Source organism: Chrysochloris asiatica, unplaced genomic scaffold (assembly GCF_000296735.1).
Source record: "Chrysochloris asiatica unplaced genomic scaffold, ChrAsi1.0 scaffold00066, whole genome shotgun sequence".
In the NCBI taxonomy this organism is placed as follows: domain Eukaryota; kingdom Metazoa; phylum Chordata; class Mammalia; order Afrosoricida; family Chrysochloridae; genus Chrysochloris; species Chrysochloris asiatica.
The window spans coordinates 3,653,316-3,675,835 of NW_006408584.1; the positions used below are offsets into that span (position 1 = coordinate 3,653,316).

At 39.4% G+C, this 22,520-nt stretch overlaps 1 protein-coding gene across 2 annotated transcripts in view; it reads right to left on the reverse strand.

The window, feature by feature from the left end:
• GALNTL6 (UDP-N-acetyl-alpha-D-galactosamine:polypeptide N-acetylgalactosaminyltransferase-like 6) overlaps nt 1-22,520 on the reverse strand; it is a 2,035,427-nt gene that overhangs the window by 19,661 nt on the left and 1,993,246 nt on the right. For both annotated transcript variants that reach the window (XM_006864525.1, XM_006864526.1), the window contains 2 exons: nt 20,047-20,163; nt 7,116-7,265 (listed from right to left, as the gene is read on the reverse strand). In XM_006864525.1, coding sequence (XP_006864587.1) covers nt 7,116-7,265; nt 20,047-20,163 — 267 coding nt within the window. The remainder of the gene's footprint in view (nt 1-7,115; nt 7,266-20,046; nt 20,164-22,520) is intronic.

The following is a 22,520-nucleotide window of genomic DNA, read 5'->3' on the forward strand; positions in this document are numbered from 1 at the left end:
GCTGCAGACTGTAAGAAGTTATTTACAATACCTGTATCCAACAAAGCACTTGTATCTAGACTATATCAAAATCTAAAATGTGTAAGAAAAAGACAATCCATCTTAAACTATGAACAAAATACTCAAATAGGTAATTCACAAAGATGATATCCAGAGTGACTAATGTTCAGATGATACCATTATAACCAGAGGATGAAAAACGAAAGAAAAGAAAAGTAATAGAATAACTAGAAGTGGAATCTGACATTGCCAAGTGTTGGTAAGAATGTCGAGTAACTGGATTCCTTGTATGGGAGTATACATTGTTGAACCACTTTGAAAAACTGTGGTAGTAAATAAAGTTGAATGTATAATACTCTACAATACAGCAATCCTAAGATTAAATTTATATTGAGCATACTTGTACCAATATATATATATATGATGTTTATAGAAATGTTATTTGTAATGGTGCTTCAGCTGTAACAATCCAAATGTCCACCAATAGTCAAATGGATTAATAAATTGTGGAATATTCACCTAATGGAAAATAATCTAGTAAACAAAATGAAAAATAAATAAAAAAAACCCTGTTTTATATGCAACAACATGGATGAATCTAGTGAACATAATGTTGAGGGAGAAAAGCCACATACAAAAGAGAATATATTCAGAAACTGACATACAAAAGAGAATCTAGGTTATGTCTGCACAAAGTTACACAGGAGCAAGACTAATCTATGGTGCTAGAAGTCAGAATAGTGACTAGCTTCCTGGGAGGTAATAAGTAAGAGAAGGCAAGAGGGAAGCTTCCTTGCTGCAGGAATTATTATATTTGTATATCTTGCTGGTGGTAACAGGGATGTAGTCACTTTTCAAAAATTCACAGATGTGTATAATTTTCTCTAATTTTCATGTAGCAGATGTTATCTGTATTCTGCCTATAACCTTTGAGGCCTTTCATTTCAGTGCCTGCTGGCCCAATTTGTAGGAGCTATTATTTGCATCTCTCTACCAGATGGATTTTCTCAGGCCTCAAAAACAAATCTGTTGAAGAGCATGAGTGGAGTGTGAGATCCCTACTTAGGAAAGTGCTGACAGCAGAGATGGTGGCGGAGGTGGTGGCATGGAGAGACAGAGCAGCTTCGGGCTCTAGGCCCATGGACTGAATAAAGCTGTGTGCCTGTGGGCAGGAGGCTGGCTTGCAGAATGTGCCCCGTGGACATTCAAATGAATAAATATTTTTTTGTTTTGCACGTGTGCATCAAATATTCTTGCTGTGTTCATTTGTGAAATATAAGCTGTAAATGGGGAGCCACAGAGAGGAAGTGTGATTGCAGGAAGGGGACCGTAGTCATTGGGATGAAGCAGTGTGTAAGCTGTTGAATATGGAGTTGATAATCTTATCTGTAAATTTTCACTCAATTCACAATAAAAAGTTAAAAAAACCAAAAACAAAACAGATCTGTTCGTAACAGCAGCAGGCCAGAGGTACCTGAGAATAAATATACCCATAAGTATCCTAACCAACAATTGATTGGATTTGTTTATAAATATTCCTGCTCCCTTGCTCTCAGATATGTTTATACCATTTCTTAGAGAATCTCAGTGGGTTTAAGCTCTAATTGTGCACAGAAGTATTTGATTTATATTGTTATTGTTGTCATTGAGTCAGTTCCGACTCACAGTGATCTTCTATAGGTTCCAGGTGCATAGATCCTAGTGTGGTGCTATGGGCTAAAGCACTGGACTGCAAGGTCAGTTTGAACCACAAGGTCGATGGGTCAAAGTCACCATCTGCTCCATGGAAACCCTAGATAGTCACTTTCTTACTACAGGGTGTACATCTAGGAAAACCCAAACTAAGACCTATTTCATACTTCAATAAAGAGGTTCACTTAAAGAGACAAGTACATGGGAGATGGCCATTCATCTGGGGAAATGATAATTAACATTGCTTGATAGGTTGCTTTAGTTGTAAGGTGTATCAGGATAGTATGCCACTTTCACTAATAGGATAGTGTATATCTCTAAATAGTTTATAAATAGTAAAACTCTAAATAGTCTGGAGGGGAATGTAGGTAAGGTGTATCAGCATAGTATACCCCTATCATCAAAAAGGAGCTCTGGTAGTGTAGTGGTTACGAATCGGGCTGCTAATCTCAGGGTCAGCAGTTCAAAAGTACCAGCTGTTCCTTGGGAGAAAGATGAAGCTTGCTGCTCCTGTAAAGATTTACAGCCTCGGAAACCCTGTACAGGGTCGCTATGAGTTGAAACTGACTCCATGGCACATAGCAACAACAACAACTACAACATCACCAATATAAAAAAGTACACTTGACACCTGTTGTTAGTTGCCATCCATTCAATTCTGATTCATGGTGATCTGTAGAGGAGAACTGTTCCCTAGGGTTTTAAGACTGCAAACTTTCAGAAACAGATTGTCAGTCCTGTTAACTGAGGTGTCTCTGGCAGGGTTGGAATCACCAACCTTTCAAATAGCAGTCAAGCCCTTTTCCATTTATGCTATCCAGGGAAAGATGGAAATTTGATCATATGGTCAGAAACTGTGTTAGAAGCGTTATATGACTTATTTATTATCCAAGTTCTACTAGTGAGGAAACAATGCCACAGGTGCTAAATAGCTTATGAAATATCACATCACAGTTTCATGATGAATTTGGAGATATTGGGTATAACTAAGGAGCCCTGGTGGCACAATGGCTACCCATTTCACTGCTAACAATAAAGTCATTGGTTTGAACCCACCAGCTGCTCTGTGAGAGAAAAGTCCTGAACATTGGTTCCCATAATGATAAGCCCAGGAAACTCTCTGGGGCAGTTCTATTTTGTCATATAAGGTCACTGAGTCAGAATTGACTTGATGACACACAGCAACAGGTCTGACAAATTAAATAGTCTGGAGGGGAGTGTGAGCTGATGATGGTGAAGAATCAAGTTGTGAATTGGGAACTGAAGGCACTGCATTTTCTACTTAATATAATACTAAACGAAGTTTTAAAACAGAAGAATGCAGTGACCAAATATTGTAGAACACTTCCTTAGATTTTAGGATGCATGTGGGTGGGAAAGGGAAAGGATATTTATGAAGTTGTTGGGAAGTACTATCGAGTCAGTTCCGACCCATAGCGGCTCTGTATACGGTTTCCAAGGAGCAGCTGGTGAGCTTGAACCGCTGACCTTGCAGTTCAAACGGCTTTGCAGTCTGGGGCATTAACCCACAGCGCCGCATTGTTGTTGTTTTGTGCCGTGGAGTCGGTTCCGACTCATAGCGACCCTGTACAGGGTTTCCGATGCTGTATATCTTTATGGGAGCAGAAAGCCTCATCTTTCTCCCGCGGAACATCGCTGGTAGTTTCGAACTGCTGACCTTGCGGTTCAAAGCCCGATTTGTAACCACTACGCTACCAGAGCTCCTTACAGCGCCACATTGTTGTTGTTGTTGTTGTTGTTGTTGTTGTTAAGTGCCATCGAGTCGGGTCCGACCCATAGCGACCCTGTACAGGCTGACCTTAAGGTTCGCAACCCGATTCGTAACCACTACGCTACCAGAGTTCGCCACATTAGGACTCCATTTATGAAGTAAGCAGGTGCAGTATTTCATGGATTAGATGGAAGTACTTCAACTAGCAAAAGGTTATAGAAATGAAAAGGAAGGAATGGATTTTACAAATATTGGTTGTGGTGGGGAGGGCTGGAAATTCTTGATGCCAGTTACACGTGGTGGTTAAAGAAGAAAGGAAAAACTTACATATTTTGAGGGGATATTGGGTGATAGTTTTATCGAGGTGGCTTCCACTAATCACTCTCCTGGTAACAGGGCTCCTCCTGGTGGTAAAAGTAAACCAACGCCGGGATTCCTCATTGGGGCATCTCCTATTGTAGAGTGTACTGCAACTGTACATAAAGAGGACCATAGAATAGAGCTTCCTTTCTTTTTGTGTGTATGATGGCAAAGAGCCAGGTCCAAAAATAGATGAGAGCTGATGGCTGCTGAGGACTAAGTTGGGTCAGAAATTAGGGCCTGAATCAACCTTTGCCTATTTGAGTAAGGTAACTTCAGACCAGTTTCTCTCTCCAAGAAATCTCATGTATCTATCTAGGAGCAGTGTTGGTGATACCCATGTCTACCCATGTCATTGGGTCTCCCAGGAATTGGGGTCATTCTCTCAGGGAATGTCTATCTGATTTCTGAAGATTGTGGCAAGGGAAGGAGTAAAGACTTTCAAGGCAGATATAATCAAGTTTGAATGTTGGCTCTGCTACAAATCTGCCAGTATCAGTTTTTTTTTTTTTTGAAAATATACATACTAGTACTTATGTAATTATGAGTTTTATAAACCTCAATTCTTCCTTAATAGTTGGAGGTGATGATGATATCATTACCTGGTAAGTGTGGTGCTTAGGAGGTGGCCCACCCCACTGCAGCCCTTTAGGCAATTAGTAAAGTCTTAACAGATCCCACCAAACTCATAAATATGCTAATTAAAAAGGGGGAGCTCCAAAACACACTTGAAAAATTGCTAAGCCATTGGAAGCCCCAGGGCCAAGTAGTGCACCTAAACAGATAAGTGCATCTAAATAAGGTAGCACCACAGAGAGATTTCTTTCTTTTGGCATCTTCTTTTTATACCTTGAAAAAAACAAGGGTTGCTTTCCAAAGCAGGTATATTTAAACAGGTCTGAGTCATCAACCAAGATGAGATATTTCAGAAACTTGCCATTTTGAGCCTTTGGCATGTTCCTGATTAAGTATAAATACTTTGCTTGTTATATAAATACACAGTGAGTGTAACCTTTAGCTAAGTAATGCAAAGCTAATAGCTACAGAAAGATCTGAGGAAAGAGCCACAACACAATTGCAGCTAGTGGTTCCCTTTCCCAAGTCCCTTAGGATGCCAGGAAGGTTAGGATGCCAGAAGTGTTATAGCTTGTAAGAGTTACCTCTGGAAACCACTGCAACCTGTTTTTTTTCTTCCCAGGAGCTCTATGTGCATGTGTATTGGTTGGTCTTATCCATTTGTAAGCTTTTGTAAGTTCCCTAATGAAAACAACTGTATTTTCTTGGCTTAATTGCACATTATTGAGTGTTCTGTCTCACATGCTATAAATGTACAGTAATGAGAAATGGTCTGCTCATTAGGGACCACCAGCAAACTAGGCAAATGGCAGCGCAGGCATTTTATTGATGTGCCCAGAAAATAACATCTTAAAGGTCAGAAATTAACCATTAAAACAACAACAACCTTATTGCCCCACACACAGACTACAAGAAGTTTTGCCAGGATTAAGCAAAGCAGTAGGGTTTTCCTATTGCAGTCTAGTCCTATTCCTTGTTATATCTGATGTTATCTTTGCATTATCTCTTTTGATTTTAAAATTGTTTTGTGGAAGGATAAAACCGTTGGCTTACTTTTTATGGACACATAACCACATTCCACCAGATGCTGGGGGTCAGGGTATGCAGAATAGACTTGAACAAATAAATCTGACTTTGAGTATAGTTTTAGGTACCCAACTCTAGGTGGTGGGGATAAGAAGCTTATTAAGTGACGGAAAAGATACCATGGCTAGTGGCCCCTATACCGATGATCTGCAGCATCTAGTCTTCTGCTTTCATAATTTCAGCCTCACCCGTGGGATAATCAAGCTCATGGTTAAAATAGTGGAATTTTGTGAGAATATGAAAAGGCACACACAATTAACACCTTCCACCTGGCTGGAAAGGTCCCCAGCAGTTCTGGAGGCTTGATGGGTACTGCTCTGGTTGTTGTTGTTAAGTGCTGTCGAGTCTGTTCTGACTCATAGCTACCCTGTACAGGGTTTCCGAAGTGTGGCTGGTGAGTTTGAACCACCAACCTTGCAGTTCAAACCGACCTTGCATTCCAGTGCTTATCCTACAGTGCCACACAGGACCACTTACGGAGTACTTGCTAAGTGACAGCTAACTCTTGCCTTAAAAAAGTAAAGAAGCTGAACAAGCAAACAAAACACCCAAGTTTATATAGAATCCCACAGTTACCAAAGAAAACTACAATGAAAATACTTTAAAACAGTAATGTAATTGCTATTTAGTTTATTTACTCAGTAAAATGTGATTATATATATTTAACTATTTTCCTTAAATCATTGCTTATTTTAAAGGTCTTAAAACTTTCAAGTTTCCCAAATAAGTTTTCCTTCTCTTACTTAGGTTTAGGATAAAGTTTCTGTATGCGGGTTGCAATAATAATATCATCATGTTGTTGTTGTTGTTAGGTGCCGTTGAGTCTATTCCGACACTTAGCGACCCTGTACACAACAGAATGAAATACTGCCAGTCTCACAATTGTTCTTATACTTGAGCCCATGGCTATATGTTGTTGTTGTTAAGTGCTGCTTGAACCATCAACCTTGCAGTTCAAACCGACTTTGCAGTCCAGCGTATTAACTCACAGCACCACCCCAGGACTACATAGATGTATAAATATTTGTGCAAATGTAATTGTCTTAAACAAGACAACTCCCAAGCGGCTGAACCTGAGATACACAATAAATTAATAAAAGTGTCTGGGTGTTTGTATGTGTGTGTGAGGAATGAAGGGAGAGAACTAGGGTTCTTAAAATATATATGTATATATTTATTTCTTAAATAGCTTGGTCCCTCTGCTTGGGAATTGTCTGGGTTAAGGTTAGTTACTTTCTTTGTAATGTTAGTGTTCTGACTCAGAGTAATTTTTCAGTCACAATGTTATGGATGTATGTATAAAGAGAATGTGTTTCAGTCATATGCCCCCTGCCAACACAATTTCTTTACCCTAATCTTTTCTGGTGTGGTGCTGTGGGCTAATGTGCTGGACTGCAAAGCTGTTTGAACCACAAGGTTGGTGGTGTTCAAGCTCACCAGCCTTTCCTTGGAAACTCTATACAGTGTCGCTATGGGTCAGAACTGACTCGACGACACTTAACAACAACAATTTTTCTGGTAATATCTAAATGTGGGAGTCAAACATGTGCGTATGTTCAGGAAACACTCTACATCAAACAAAACAGTGTTTTTCATTGTTGTTTTAAATCTTGGGTTAAAACACCTAATTTCAGCAGTTTGAGAATGACTTTAAAGAACTGCCTCTCACCTTGCGGTATCCCCAGAGCTGGTTCCCCTTCATACCGTGGCAATCATAAAGCGTCACTGGGCTGCTGTGTGAGATAGCATCAAAGCAAAATTTTCGAGTGTGCAGTGGCTCACCAGGTCGAACATCTTCTCTCCATCCAAAGGTAAAAAGCTAGCAAAGCAACAAAAGCAGGAAAGCCTCAGTGAGTTTCATTTGAAAGAAAGATTTGAGAGGAGGGGAGCTATTTCTTTCAGTAGTCTGGAACTTGGGCTTTTTGATTTACAAGAAAGAACTATGCCTTGGCATAATGTTGTTAAGTACTGTTGAGTCAATACTTAGCGGTACATAAAGATCATATATAGGGATTTCCAGGAGTCTTAGTGTGGCATTGTGGGATAATGCAATGGACCACAAGGTAGTTTTAAACTGCAAGGTTGGCGGTTCAAATTCACCAGCCACTCCTCAGAAGCCATATACAGAGTCACTATGAGTCAGAACTGACTTGAAGGCACTTAACAACAATAGCAATAACATAGGGTTTCCAAGGAGCAACTGGTGGTTTTGAACCGCCGATCTTCTAGTTCCAAGTCCATTGCTTATCCTACAGCACCACACCAAGACTCAACATAACAGAGTTGTTGATAAAGGCATATATCATACAAAGCTGTAGCAGCAACAGCTAGCTCTCAGTCCAGGTTGCCAGAAGATCAAATGATGTTTTCAGAGAGGGTAAGAGGTGTGAAGGTGGGGTTGGGGGTGAGGGTGGGGAGAGAATGAACTCTTTAATGAAAGTCTACTGACTTTGTTAGGAGGCATTCTGCCTACACACAATTTCTTTACTGTGTGGCATTGTAGGATCACACTGGACTTCGAACCACTGGGTTGATAGTTCAAACCTGCCAGATGCTCCTCGGAAACCCTATACAGGGTCACTATGAGTTGGAACAGACTTGACAATGCTTAACGACAACAGCATGTTACTATAGGAGTCCTGGTGTGGTGCTGTAGGATCATGCACTGGACTTGTAGGTCGCTTTAAACTGCCAGGTCAGGACTCAATGAGTCCAACGGCACTTAAAAACAAACAACAAATATGTTACTAGATCAAATGCTATACTGTTGAAATGAGAAGATTAATTGAAAAACAGATAAGAGTGAGCTGGAGGGATCCTAAGATTTTGAAACATCTGATTTAGATGAAAGCTAAGCTTGATGAAGTAATAAATAAGAAACTTTACTTTGCTAAGGTTGGGAAGAATTCTATAGGGCAGTGTAGAAAATTTTGGAATATAACTTACAGTAAGAAATACTTTTTACATCATGACCATTGAATACTCCCCCAACTGAAAAAGAAGTTTTATGAAATTTTATTTTTATCCTTGAATGCACTCAGATATTTCATCCAACTAGGATGTATTTATCTTAGTTTAGTCTCTCCTGTCTAATTCCACTCTGTTATTTAAAAAAAAATAGTTATGATGCACCATTTTGATTTTATGATGTATCGTTGTCAGATACTGCCAAGCCACTTCAAACTTAGAGTGACCCTATGTACAGCAGAGGGAAGTCTTGCTCAGCTTTGTGCCAGTCTCACAATCATTGTTGTGTTCGAGCCCATAGTTGTTGCCACTGTGTCAATCCATCTCATTGAAGGGCTTCCTCTTTTTTGCTGACCATCTACTTTACCAAGAACAATGTCCTTCTTCAGGAACCGGTCATTCCTTATAACATGTCCAAAGTATATGAGAAGTCTCACCATTCTTGCTTCTAAAGAATATTCTGGCTGTAAGTCTTTCAAGAAGGATTTGTTAATTCTTCTAGCAGTCCATGGTATATTCAATATTCTTTGCCAATGCCATAATACAAATGGATCATTTCTTTCCCAGTCTTCCTTGTTCATTGTCCAGCTTTTAAACACCCATAAGGCAATTGAAAATTACAGGACTTAGATCAGGCTCACCTTAGTCATCAAAGTGACATCTTTGCTCTTCAACACAGTAAAGAGATCGTTCTCAGCAGATTTGCACAGTGCAATATGTCCTTTGATTTCTTAATCACTGCTTCCATAGGCATTTATTTTGGATCAGAGTAAAATGAGATCCTTGGCAATTTCAATCTTTTCTCTGTTTAACATGATATACTTATTTATCCAGTTTTGGGGATTGTTGTTATTTTTTCCTCTCTTGAGATATAATCCATATTAAAGGCTGCATTCTTTGCTCTTCATCAGTAAATGCTTCATGTGCCCTATGCTTTTAGCAAGCAAGATTGTGTCATCTGCATATCATAGATTGTTAATAACTTTTCCTACAATGCTGACGTCATGTTCTTCTTCATACAGTCCAGCCTCTCAGATCATTTGCCCAGTCTGTAGGTTGAATTAGCATTGTGAAATGCACACATCTTAGTATCGTGCACAGCTTTCCTGATTTTAAAACATGAAGTATCCCCATGTTCTGCTTGAACTACTGCATCTAGGACTATGTACACATTCCATGTGAGTGGAATTAAGTGTTCTGGAATTCCCATTCTTTACAATGTTATCCAAATTTTTCATGATCCACACAGTTGAATACAATGTATTAGTTGATTAAAATAAAATAAAAGTCCAGTAAAGGAAAAGCATTATCTTGATTTGTTTGAACTTGAGTGGTACAGTGGAAGATGTCTTAAGTATGTGGCAAAATGGAGTAAATGAGCCCTAGTTTTTTTTCTCCCAGTTCTAATGCTTTGATGTTGTTGTTGTTAGGTGCCATTGAGTCAGTACCGACTCATAGTGACCTTATGCACAACAGAACGAAACACTGCCCAACCCTGGGCCAACCTCACTATTGTTGCCACACTTGAGTCCATCGATGCTGTCACTTGGACAATCCATCTAATTGGGGGGCTCTTCTTCTTTTTCTCTGACCCTCCACCTTACCAAACATGATATCCTTCTCCAGCAACTAGTCCCTCCTGACAATATGTCCAAAGTATGAGAGACGAAGCTTGGCCATCCTGGCCTCCAAGGAGCACTCTGGCTGCACCTCCTCCAAAACAGATCTATTAGTTCTTTTGGCAGCCCATGGCACTTTCAATATTCTCCTTCAACACCATAACTCAAAAGCATCAATTCTTTCTATGGTCTTCCTTATTTACTGTCCAGTTTTCACATGCATATGAGGTTATTGAAAATACCATGGCTTGGGTCAGGCGCACCTTAGTCCTCAAGCTGACATCTTTGCTCTTCAACACTTTAAAAAGGTCTTGTGCAGCAGCAGATTTGCCTAATTAAATACGTTGTTTGATTTCTTGACTGCTGCTTCCATGAGTGTTGATAGTTGATCCAAGAAGAATGAAATCCTTGACAACTTCAATCTTTTCTCTGTTGATAAGAATGTTTGTTTATTGGTCCAGTGGTGAGGATTTTTGTTATTTTGACATTCAGATGTAATCCATACCGAAGGCTGTGCTCTTTGGTCTTCATCAGTAAATGTTTTAAGTCCTCTTCACTTTCAGCAAGCAAGGGTGTATCATCGACATATCGCAGGTTGTTAATGAGTCTTCCTCCAATCCTGATGCCACGTTTTTCTTCATATAACCCAGCTTTCTCGGATGATTTGCTCAGCATACAGGTTGAATAAGTATGGTGAAAGAATATAACAATGTCGCATACCTTTCTTAATTTAAAACCATTCAGTGTTCCCATGTTCTGTTCAAACAACTGTCTTTTGATCCATGTACAGCTTTGATAAGATTGTATAATTCTCATAATAGAAGTTGAGGCAGACTTGGTTATGTGAAACCAAGCTGTGAATTGCACAATAAAAATGAGGTATACAGGAGATTCTGTGATGTAAAAGCAGCGTAATGCTGAGATGGCATTGTGGGTTAATACACTGGACTGCAAAGTTGTTTGAACTACAAGCTCACCAGCGGCTCCTCAGAAACCCTATACAGGGTCGCTATGTGTCAGAACCGACTCAACAGCACGTAATAACAATAACAATGCTGAGTTGCATAAAGATAATACACTTAGCATCTATCAGGTCCTCAGTGTATTTTAGTTGTTAGGTCCTAGTCAGGAAAGAAAATGTAGAGAACCAGGCAAAATTCCCAGAACAGCAAACAAAAAGTGGGGAGGAAACTGACGAAAAACTGAAAAGACTGAAGTAAGTGGTTTAAAGAAAATAAGAAAGAAAAGCTCTAGATAAAACATATGAAATTGATAGCAGGAATAATGGTGAATGACTATGTTCAATTACCTTAGAAAACAGAATAACAGAGACTGCTTCACATAGACAAGAGATTATAAGGTAGTTATTTGAAATAGATTCATGCATAGGAATTATATAGTCTCTTTTCCTGGAGTTTTAAATATGATATGGACTGATAAACATTTTTAGATTAGTTTAAAACTTGGCCAAGGGAATGACTTTTCAATCAGAACTCGATTCCTTTGGCTTTCAAAATACTGTGTACCTCTTTTATCTTTGTCTCTCCAACATAGGATATGATTTGCTCTTGAACTTGTTCTTGACATGTGCCACCTTTTCTGACTGGTCTTATCCATTCTCAGTTTAACTCTTGATAATGTGTTCCTGATCTCTCATCCATGTCATGTCCGACTCCTTGCATGATCTTTCTCAACTCTATATCCCACGGGCATCTCAAATTTAACATATCTTAAATTCAGTTTCTTTTCCTTTCCAAACCTATTCCTACTGCTATATTTTCTGCTTTTATTGCTGTTGTTGTTGCCATCAAGTTGATTCTAACTCATAGTAACTACGTGTATGGTTTTGAAAGATAGTCAGACCTTTCTTCTGAAGTGCCTCTGGGTGGGTTCCAGCTGCCAACCTTTCAGCTACTAGTCTAATCATTCGCCCCACTCAGAGAGATCTATTTACTGTTTTGTTGTTGTTAGGTGCCATCGAGTCAGTACGGACCCATAACGACCCTATGCACAGCAGAACGAAACACTGCCGGATCCTGGGCCAACCTCACTACTGTTGCCGTGCTTCAGTCCATTGATGCTGCCACTGTGCCAATCCACCTCGTTGGGGGTCTTCCTCTTTTTCTCTGTCCCTCCACCTTACCAAACATGATATCCTTCTCCAGCTCCTTCCTGACAATATGTCCAAAGTATGAGAGACAAAGTTTCTGTTTTAGTTGGTGGTAATAACAGTTGACTTGTTAACCTTGGAATCTTCTTTCTCTTGCCACTTTTGCCTTGTAACAATTTCTACCTGTTTCTCCCTATTATCATACATATCTTGTCTGGACTATTGCAAGGACTTTCTTCCCATCTTTTTTGGTTTCTTTTATGTCTGCTCTGCTCAGCCTTCAAAACAGTCTGTCGCAAATGCATGTTTGACCATATTATCCCTCATTGTAAAAGTCCTACAATATCTTTATATAACCCTTATAGAATAATGCTCAAATTCCTTAATTTACCATAAAGAACTTTCTACAGCTTGGCCATTGCCCTTCTCTCCAGTTGTATTGCTTTTCATTTATGTGTAGCAACACAACAATGTGTATAGTTCTTTGCACAACTCAGGTTGCATTTTTCACTTGGTAACTTTGTTCAGGAGAATTCCTCTCTCTGCCTGGAAGGATAGTATTTAGCAGGCAACCTCCTCAATCCTTGAGGGGAAATACTGCATCTTTTATATCTCTGTGTTTACAGCCTGTAGAACAAATCATGACATATAATAGATAGTCAGTAAAGTTTCTATCGCATCAATGAAAACTTGCATTCATTATGTTAAAAGAAAATATGGTGATATAGCTGTTAAGATAAATGGATTTGTCTTCTTAGTTGCACTGTACTATTTATGCCTAATTAAAACAATTGTTAGTTTTTGAAATTTCAACTTCAATAATTCTAGACTACTACCTAGAAATTTCCTGGCATATAGACCTGTGATTACCATTGATTAAACCTTTATTTTATGTTAATATCACACATCCCTGACACTATTAGCAGCCCAACTAATGCTGGAACAAGCAGTCTTTATTTTTATTATTTCTTTTTCCTGTTTCCCACTCTTCTTGTATTTATTTTGTTTTCTTTTTTATATACTCAGAAGGCCAGAGCATAAAGAGCCTAGAACACAAACCAGTTGCTTTCAAGCTGATTTTGACTCATGGAGGCCCACATGTGTCTGAGTAGTACTGTGCATTGTAGGGTTTTCAATGGCTTAATTTTTGGAAATAGATCTGTAAAAGTTTCTTCCAAGGAGCTTCTGTGAAGACTCTAACCTTTCATCTTTCAGTTAGTAGCAGCTAGTGCCATCCGGAGAACTCCTTAACCAGCACCACCCAAAGCAAACCCATTGCCCTGGGTTGATTCCAGCTCACAGTGCTCCTACAGACCACTGTTTCAGGGAGCGGACAGCTTCATGTTTCTCTATCGGAGGGCTGGTAGAGTCATTCAAATCCAGTCTAGTGGTCAGCAGCCCAGATCCTGACCCACAGTGCCATCAGGCCTCCTTTTACCTAGTACTTAAACCAAACTCAGCGCCATCAAGGCGATTTGGACTCATAGTGACCATATACAGGATTTTGAAGGTTGTAAATTGTAAGGTAGATAGTTCAAATCTACCAGTTGCTCCTTAGAAACCCTACATAGGGTCACTACGAGTAGGAACTGACTGGAAGGCACATGACAATAACAACAACAACAACAACAAACCTTTATGGAAGCAGAAAGCTTCATCTTTGCAGAGCAACTGGTGGGTTTGAACTGCTGACCCTGTGGTTAGCAGGCCAAGAACGGCACCAGGACTCCTTTCACCTAGCATTCAAACCCAAACCCATTGCTATAGAGTTGATTGCCACTCATAGCAATCCTAGCCAGTGTTTCTGAGATGGTAAATCTTTATGAGAGCAGACAGCTTCATAGCTGGGGAAAGTCATGTCTGTGGAGATTAAATGGTTTGCCACTGTCATGGCTTGTATATTAGTTTACAAACAGTGTTTTTATAGTTTCTATTAAATGGATCAAAAAGATTCTCAGCAAATACAAGCAAATTGATCTCTTGGACAGATTTACTCATCTGTCACAATTATGTCTCGAGACTTCCTTAGTGACTTTCATTTCTTGTATCTAGGTTTACTGTTATAGTGTAATCATGATTCTTACACTATATACTGATGGTTAGACTGCAAATTAAGACCAGTGAAACTAGGCAAGGATAGCTTCTCCTCCTCCTCTCCCTCATAGTGTATTGTGTTGTTGCTCTTCCATTACCCTACATCCTAGGTGATACAGCTTCAGATGAGATTGTTATATTATTCTGTTGCACATATCATTAGCTAAAACTTTTCTATGTCTTTGAAATACATTTTATTGCTATTTGTCTTATCCTAATGGCCGTGTCAAACTGATTAGTCATGTGCCTTTTGTTAATTATGCATGTTTTCCTCTGTGCAAGTTTGTCAATGTGGAAATCAGCAGGCATGAAATATTTTCATGGTTGACACTGGGTAATGTTATTGTGACAGTCATCATTTGTATGCTACCCCTGTGGTGTTCCTTATCAATGAAAACATTTAGATTTGATTCAGATTTCCTGTACAATAACCCCTGATTTTTTTTTCAATATCAAACCCCTCAGTTTAAAAGCAAATTGCTGCTGATTTTTCTACTTTCTTTGAGTGCTACTTTAAAATATTGATCCACATAGCTCATTCTTCTTGGCTTAAATATTAGTGTGGTATGTGCAATGTTACCTGGGTCTGTGTTGTATTAATAAACTCACTAGACTTACTACTGTACATATATGTACTATCTTAATCTTGCTACCTAACTTGAAAAGATTGAAATAGTGTCTCTCTGTGGGTAGTTATATTTCATTTCATTGTTAGTGGATTTCAGGAATCTGAGACATTGCATGTTCCCCCTTGCAAGTTAGGAATCCTGATGTGGTGCTGGAGGATAAACACTGGTCTGCCAGCTGAAAGGTATGGTTTAAACCCACCAGAGTCAAAGCCAATTGGACAGAACTTAACAACAATAACATTGCTATACTCTCAGTGTGCCCTTTCTTGATAGTGAAACTGACTATGTCTTCCAGAATGTGTCCTTTTACCATGTGCATTGGCTTGCTTCCATCACTGTTTGCTTATCTCCTCCCCAGGTCTCTGAAGGGAAACAGCATTTGACTGTTTCCCCAGCAGGATGGCAGCCTGCTGCAAGGCTTGCTCCCAGCAGGAGAACAGAGCCTGCTGCCGGCCTGCAGAGTGAGAACAACCAAAGTAGGCCAAGGATGGCGCCTCCTCCTCCTCTAGCTTAGACTCATCCTGGGAATTGGGGAGTGTTGTTTCAAACCTTACAGTCTTATTAGATCTATTTTTATTGTTCTTTCTTGGTCCCTTAAGGAAGCTGTGAGCCAGTACACTCTGTTACAGTGATATCTAAGAACTAAATAGATCACAGAAACCAGATTAGTAATCACTACTGCTCTGTAAGAAAAGGCGTTTATTTATTATTACTATTTTTTTATGAAGGTGCTGTGATGGACTTGCCTTTATTCCCCATGTAACAATCGTGTTTGGTCATTTGCATTTTATTTTTGCCATCCTGGGGAGAGAAAAGTTCATTTCAGCTATAATAAATGCCCCTTTTGTGTTTTCTGAATACTATTGAAATAAAAATAATTTTTTTTTTTTTTCTGTTCAGATATACCTCTTTTCCCAGTCAGGAATTTTACTTCAAATGTATAAGTTCTAAATCTTATAAGTCATTGAGTAATAGATTGAATAAAGCCTCCAGTTAACTAATGAAAAATGAAACAGCGCGTAATGTTTTGACTTATAGTCAATATGTGACAATGCATATTTTAAATATGATTCATTTTTCACTTCCTGTCAATCTGGATTAATCTCCCTGTGGTTCCATTTTTAGATCTCCAGAGACTGGACATTTCCTTTTTAAACAGCTACACAATATTAACTGGACTTTTTGGTCCACCTACATAGAGGTTTCTGCTTGTCTAGTGCTGCTCTCTGGTGGTTATTTCTTGAATTACATGCCATAGGTTACTAAAACTAAAACAAAAATACGGAACTAACAACAAGTTAAGTGTACGCAATATACTTGACTTTGTTAATTTCCTGTCCCTTCGTTAAATAGAGTCTCCAGGCCATAACAGATTTCGTTCTCCAATGTTAATTGGGATAGAAATATTAAACCTATGGAAGAATTCAGACATGAAAACTTCCTATGGACCTGCTGGTGAGATGGGCTTCCTGGTTGGGCTGCATAGAGGTGGTACAGCTATGAAAGGGGTTTAGTCTAACAAATGGGCTTGCTTTTTTTTTAATATACTTTTTTTTCTCTAGATGCCAGTCTACTGTTGGCCTTTTAAGTTTTGTTTCTTGTTCTCAGGCTGAAGTCAGAATTACCTGTGTGGAGGTAACAGTTTAACACTATTCTTCAAACCAAAACACCAAATGACACATAGCAATTGTATATGACAGAGTAGAACTGTTGTACAGGGTTCTGAGACTGCAAATCTTTATGGAAGCATATTTCATCTTTCTTCCTCAGAGTGGTTGGTGGGTTTGAATGGCCTACCTTTCAGCACTTAACCCATTCTGCCACAGGAATCCTGAAACATTCCAGTAGTGCTTGTGGAAGGAGATAGAGGAAGGGGAGAACAAGTCAACTGTCAGTGATATTTGATTCCCAGCAGCAAAACGTGGATCCACAGAGCTCCAGACAATGGCAGTATTTGATGACTGTGCTGGGAACGGGTAAATAGAATCAGAGTCACAGCTGCTTGGGACTTGAGGTAGATTTCTGATTTGGTATTCATATATAGTTGATTTTGTGGGTGTGAGGGAGAAAGCAGAAGGGTGAATACATGTACTCTGCACATACTACACATGCAAGACGATGTTAATTCACAGACATTATTAATGATTGAATTGTACCCTCCCCAAAAAATATGTTGAAATCCTAACCCCTGGTATCTGTGAATATAGCCTTGTTTGGAAATAGGGACTTTGAAAATGTTATCTGTTAACAGGAGGTTATACCAGAGTAAAGGAACAATGGTGGTGTAGTGGGTTAAATGTTGGGCTGCTAACCACATGGTCAGTAGTTTGAATCCACCAACCACTCCTTGGAAGAAAGGTTTACAGCCTCAGAAACCTTGTGAGTCAAAATCGACTCAATATTACTGGATTTTAAATATATTTTGGTGGTACAATGAGTAATTATTTGGCTACTAAACTAAAGGCCCAAAGTTCCAAACCATCGGTCCATTAGTAGGAGATTTGCTCCTGTAAAGATTACAGCCTATGGGGCAATTCTACTCTGTGCAACAGGCTCATTGTGAGTCTGAATCGATGGACGGCAAATAACAGTAACAGTACTGGAGTAGAGTGGGTCCTAATTCTCTCTGACTGGTGTCTTTATAAAAGAGGAAAAGAGACAGATGGAAGGTTAGCCATGTGAGAATGCATCCACAAGCCAAGGAACATCTGGGGCTGCTGGAAGCTGAGAGCATCAAGGAAAGATCTCCTAGAGACTTTGGAGACAGTATGATCCAGTCCACACATTTATTTGGACTACTAGCCTCCAGAATTGTGAGACTATACATTTTTGTTCTTATAAGTCATCAACTTTGTGGTATTTTCTTATGGCAATCCTAGGAAATGAATACAGAAATCATCTCATCTATTCTTGAAACGACTCTGGGGTCCATGTGCATTAGGCGTGGGCTGCTAACTGCAGGAGGAAGAGGAAGCTGTCTGCTCCTGTCAAGATTTACACTCTTGGAAATGCAATGTAGGGTGGAGTCCTGGTGGTCCTGCAGGATAATGCATTGGACCATAAGGTTAGCTGGAGCCACAAGGTCGATAATTCAAACCCACCAGCCACTCCTTGGAAACCCTGTAGAGGGTCGGTGTGAGTTCAACTTGAGGGCGTTTCACAACAAAAACAACATGTGTCGGAATTGGCTTAATGGTATTGATGTTGGTTTGTTTTTGGTTTATCTAAAGATGGAGGATCCATGTCTAAGAAAGATTTAACAATTTCACAAGATCACAGAGCTTAAAATGGTCAAGCCCAACAGAAAATCTAGATTGGTCTGATTGTAAGGCTCATGATCCTTCTAGAACACCATGAAGCACTGGGATAAGAGTATATGCATCAGATCAGTGGTTAGGGGAGGGAGAGTGTTTAGCTGTTTCAACGGCTGATTAAAGTAGGTCTGGACTGTGCCATGGAGTTGGTCTACTGGCTGTTTTCCTAACATCGTGGGTTCTGTATTGTATTTCAGGGTAGAGGTTGGGTAGGAGGAGGTACCAAACTACTGCATCTCTGAGCATCTGAATAATTCTTTAAGGGGCTAACCTGGCCACAATGGGTCTTTACTAGTTAAAAATATTCTAATGTAATATAGTGAATACGATGAGTGTTTTAAGAATATAGCTGAAGGAGAGAAGTAATTCTTCACTAGAAACTACTTGTTTTCCCTCTGATTTGTGTAAGAGAGGCATTATGCTTTCTGGGAAACAGAAAACGTTGGCAGAACATAATGTTTGGAACTTGAGATTGAGCCTTAATGAGAGGGAGCTGAGAGAGTAAGGTGGGGAGGCCTTGGCTCTGGATACTTGTGGTGAGTCCACAGACATCTCATACACTGTTGTCTATAGTTTCTAGTTGAAATATTCCATAATTTAAATTAAGACCCTGAAAAGTAGCAGACATAATTCTACCTACTTTTTTTTTCTTTTTCTTTCACTAGTAGCACAGTGAAAGTCCTCTCAAGGACAGTGAAGTTTCAAAGTGGGATAGAGATTCTACTTCACTTAATAAACTGCCTTCCACTATTTAAGCCATAGTCTTAAAGTAGCCCAGGAAGTCTATGTTGGGATGTTGTTGCCTCAAAGTTACTCTTCATCTGTAATATTAAAAACTATAAAAATAAGATGTATATATCAATAATCCTTTAAATAGATAAAGTTCCATACACTTGTTTGTTGTTGTTGTTGTCAGGTGCCATCGAGTCGGAACCTACTCATAGCGACCCCATGCACAGCAGAACGAAACAATGTTCGATCCTGGGCCAACCTCACTACCGCTGCCACACTTGAGTCCATCAATGATGCCACCTGGCTGATCCATCTCATTGGGGGTCTTCCTCTTTTTCTCTGACCCTCCACCTTACCCAGCATGACATCCTTCTCCAACGACTGTTTCCTCCGGACAATATGTCCAAAGTAGGAGAGACGAAGCTTAGCCATCCTGGCCTCCAAGGAGCACTCTGGCTGCACTTCTTCCAAAACAGATCTATTGGTTCTTTTGGCAGTCCATGGCACTTTCAGTATTCTCCTTCAACACCACAACTCAAAGGCATCAATTCTTCTACGATCCTCCTTATTCACTGTCCAGCTTTTGCATCCATATGGAGGGTATTGAAAACACAATGGACTGGGTCAGGCGCACCCTAGTCCTCAAGCTGACATCTCTGCTCTTCAACACTTTAAAAAGTTCCTGTGCAGCAGATTTGCCCAGTGCAATACGTCGTCTGATCTCTCGACTGCTACTTCCGCGAGTGTTGATAGTTGATCAACACTTGTAGAACAATTAAAGTCCTTATATATATTTGGATGAGCTACAACCTAAAGGCTTTTCATGAACTGAAAACTCTCATTCTGGGAAAGGAAATGTTAGGATCACATTTTACATGTCAGCCATACTTGCTACTATTTGAAGCATGTTTTTATACATTATCTCCTTGGTGTATCACAACTGCTCTTTCAAGAACCAGAAGCAGAGAAGTTAAGCAATTCATGTAATCACAGAGTTGGTTAGTGACAGAATCAGGCCCTCACCCGGGTCTCTAGATGCCTTGTCTAGGGATTTATTCCCACTGTATCCCTCCATCCCTGCCTCCCTGTCTGCTACTCTGGCACATTGCCCTAAGGCTTCTTGAAGTTGGCATACCTGTTCGTGAGACCACGTCCTTTCAGAGCCATCTTTGACACAGATGTCCAGCCTCAGCTCTGTTCCTGTGGCTCCATGCTTGCTGTCCACACACAGATTTGCTGCCACATTTCGAATCTGTGGAAAGAAGAAAAATGCTGAGTATGAGATTTTTAATTTTTTTACCCTCAGCTCTTAAAAATTCTGGTACCAATTAAGTAATAAATAAATTTTCTTGCATGACTATTAAATGATACATTGAACTTAAATGCAATTTATGGAGAAAAACAGGAAATTAAATAGAACATGGTCTAGTCCACAACCTGTCAGTAACTTGCATGCTCTGTGATGCTGGAAACTATGCCACTTGTATTTCAAATGCCAACAGGGTTACCCATGTTGGATAGCTTTTAGTAGTGCTTTTAGACTAACACAGACTAGGAAGAAAGTCCTGACAATGTACATTAAAAAAAAAAAAAGGTAATGAAAACCTTATGGATCACAATTGAACATTGTCAAGAACAAACTAACGTTCATGATGACTGGGCAATATATCATTCTACTAAACAAAGGTTATCATGAGTCAGAGTAGACTTGATGGCAACTAGGAACAGCATACCAAGTCTATATCTAAAAGAACATGAGATGGTTAAGTAGTAAAACTCCAACTGGCTGTACCAAAGGACTGTGTGATGATACAACACAGGGAACAGCAAAGAGTTTGTGACTTCTATAAAATGGCAGATCTTTGTTTTTTTAGAGAATTATCTTGGAATCTGTTATCTTCTGACTTCAAAGCATCTTCTATCATTATGTATCACCTTAGCTGGAAGAGAGATTCAGTAAGAGGTATGTGACTGGGTGAATCACTTAGCATTGCATAGTTCTGTGTAGGACAAGGTGACCTTATGTTTGTTAGCCTGTGTGGATCTTGATGAGTTAAATGTCACTCTAGAGCAGTAGCAAAATAGGAAAAACAGTACAACGGTCATAATACTATCTAAAAATTCTCTACTTAAAGCTTGAACTTTGAAAAATTGCAGAGATAGAAAATGCCTAATAATTCTTTATAGTTATTAACCCTGATACAAGGTACTGAATAATTACGGTGGGAAACAGGTGGGCTATAAAAATGATCATCAGCAGAAACCACAACAGAAGCAGGGTAGAGACAGAGATGTGTCTATTTGTCATAGTAACATGAAGATTCCACTATTTCTGTTAATGTCAGGAGCACTCCATGTAACAGAGTTGAATATTCTTTGTAGTTTTTTACTTAGACATTCAATAAACTATATATCTCAATTGATTGTTTTTCTGGCTTTATAGAGTCCTGGATTATAACACAGATAGTCTCCAATTTGTGACATATTCGAGTTATGATAAATAGCATTATGACTGTCCTTGTCCTTTCTTTTTGTACATCTGTTGTTAGTAATATGTACTACATCTAATGTTGCAGTGCAGAATTTGCTGATGTTATCATTCTCTGGTACTCACTCCCAGTTATTCAGTATTATGATTTACTAATCAAAACACTGCTGAATAGCAGGTTACGGCGTGGTCTATAATGAAGTCTTTATTGGTATTAGTTTAGGGTACCCTGGTGTGGCACTGCAGGATAATGTACTGGACTGCAAGGTCAGTTTGAACTGCAAGGTGGGTGGTTCAAACCCCCTGTGCACAGGGTCACTATGAGTTGGAAGCAAGTCAACAGCACTTAACAACAACAATGAATAGAAGGAGTCCTGATGTGACATTTTAGGTTAAGTACTAGACCGTTCAGTTTGAACTGCAAGGTCAGTTTTTCAAACTCACCAGTGGCTCCTCAGAAACCCTATTTAGCATCTCTATAAGTTGGAAAGGACTTGACTGCTCTTAACAACAATAACAACAACAACAATGGATAGAAAAACGAGTGATATTCCATTCTAACAATATAAGACAAGTGAGCTGAGCTTACATCCAATAACCATTACAACTCTGATTTCATTGTTATGACACTGATGCCAACAAATAAAAATCAGATTTATAAAGATACTGTAGTAAAAAGCATGATGAAAACTGAAAAAAAAAAAAAAAAAAAGAAGAGGTATTCAACTTATGTCGGAACCAATTTATGATAGAATTGTCAGAATGGAACCCTGTCAAAAGTCAGAAATTATCAGCAATCCCTCAAAGCACTATTAAAAATAAAAGGAAGAATAGGATGAATTCAACTGTCAATTTTAATCAAGGTTGTTTTGCCTAGAATGAGTAGATCAGGTGAGATGTACCCCCCTATCAGAAGGATGCCTGAACTGGGCCTATTCTGATTGGGATGGGGCCATGAGATAAAGAGAAAGGAGTCCCTGGGCAGTACAGTCCCTGGGCAACCACATCTACTAACCAATAGGTTGCGGTTCAAGTACACCCAGATCTGGGTGCTCTACTTTTGGAAAAGCAGCTTCTGAAAATCCATAGATCACAATTGTACTCTAGTAGGTAGAGGGTTG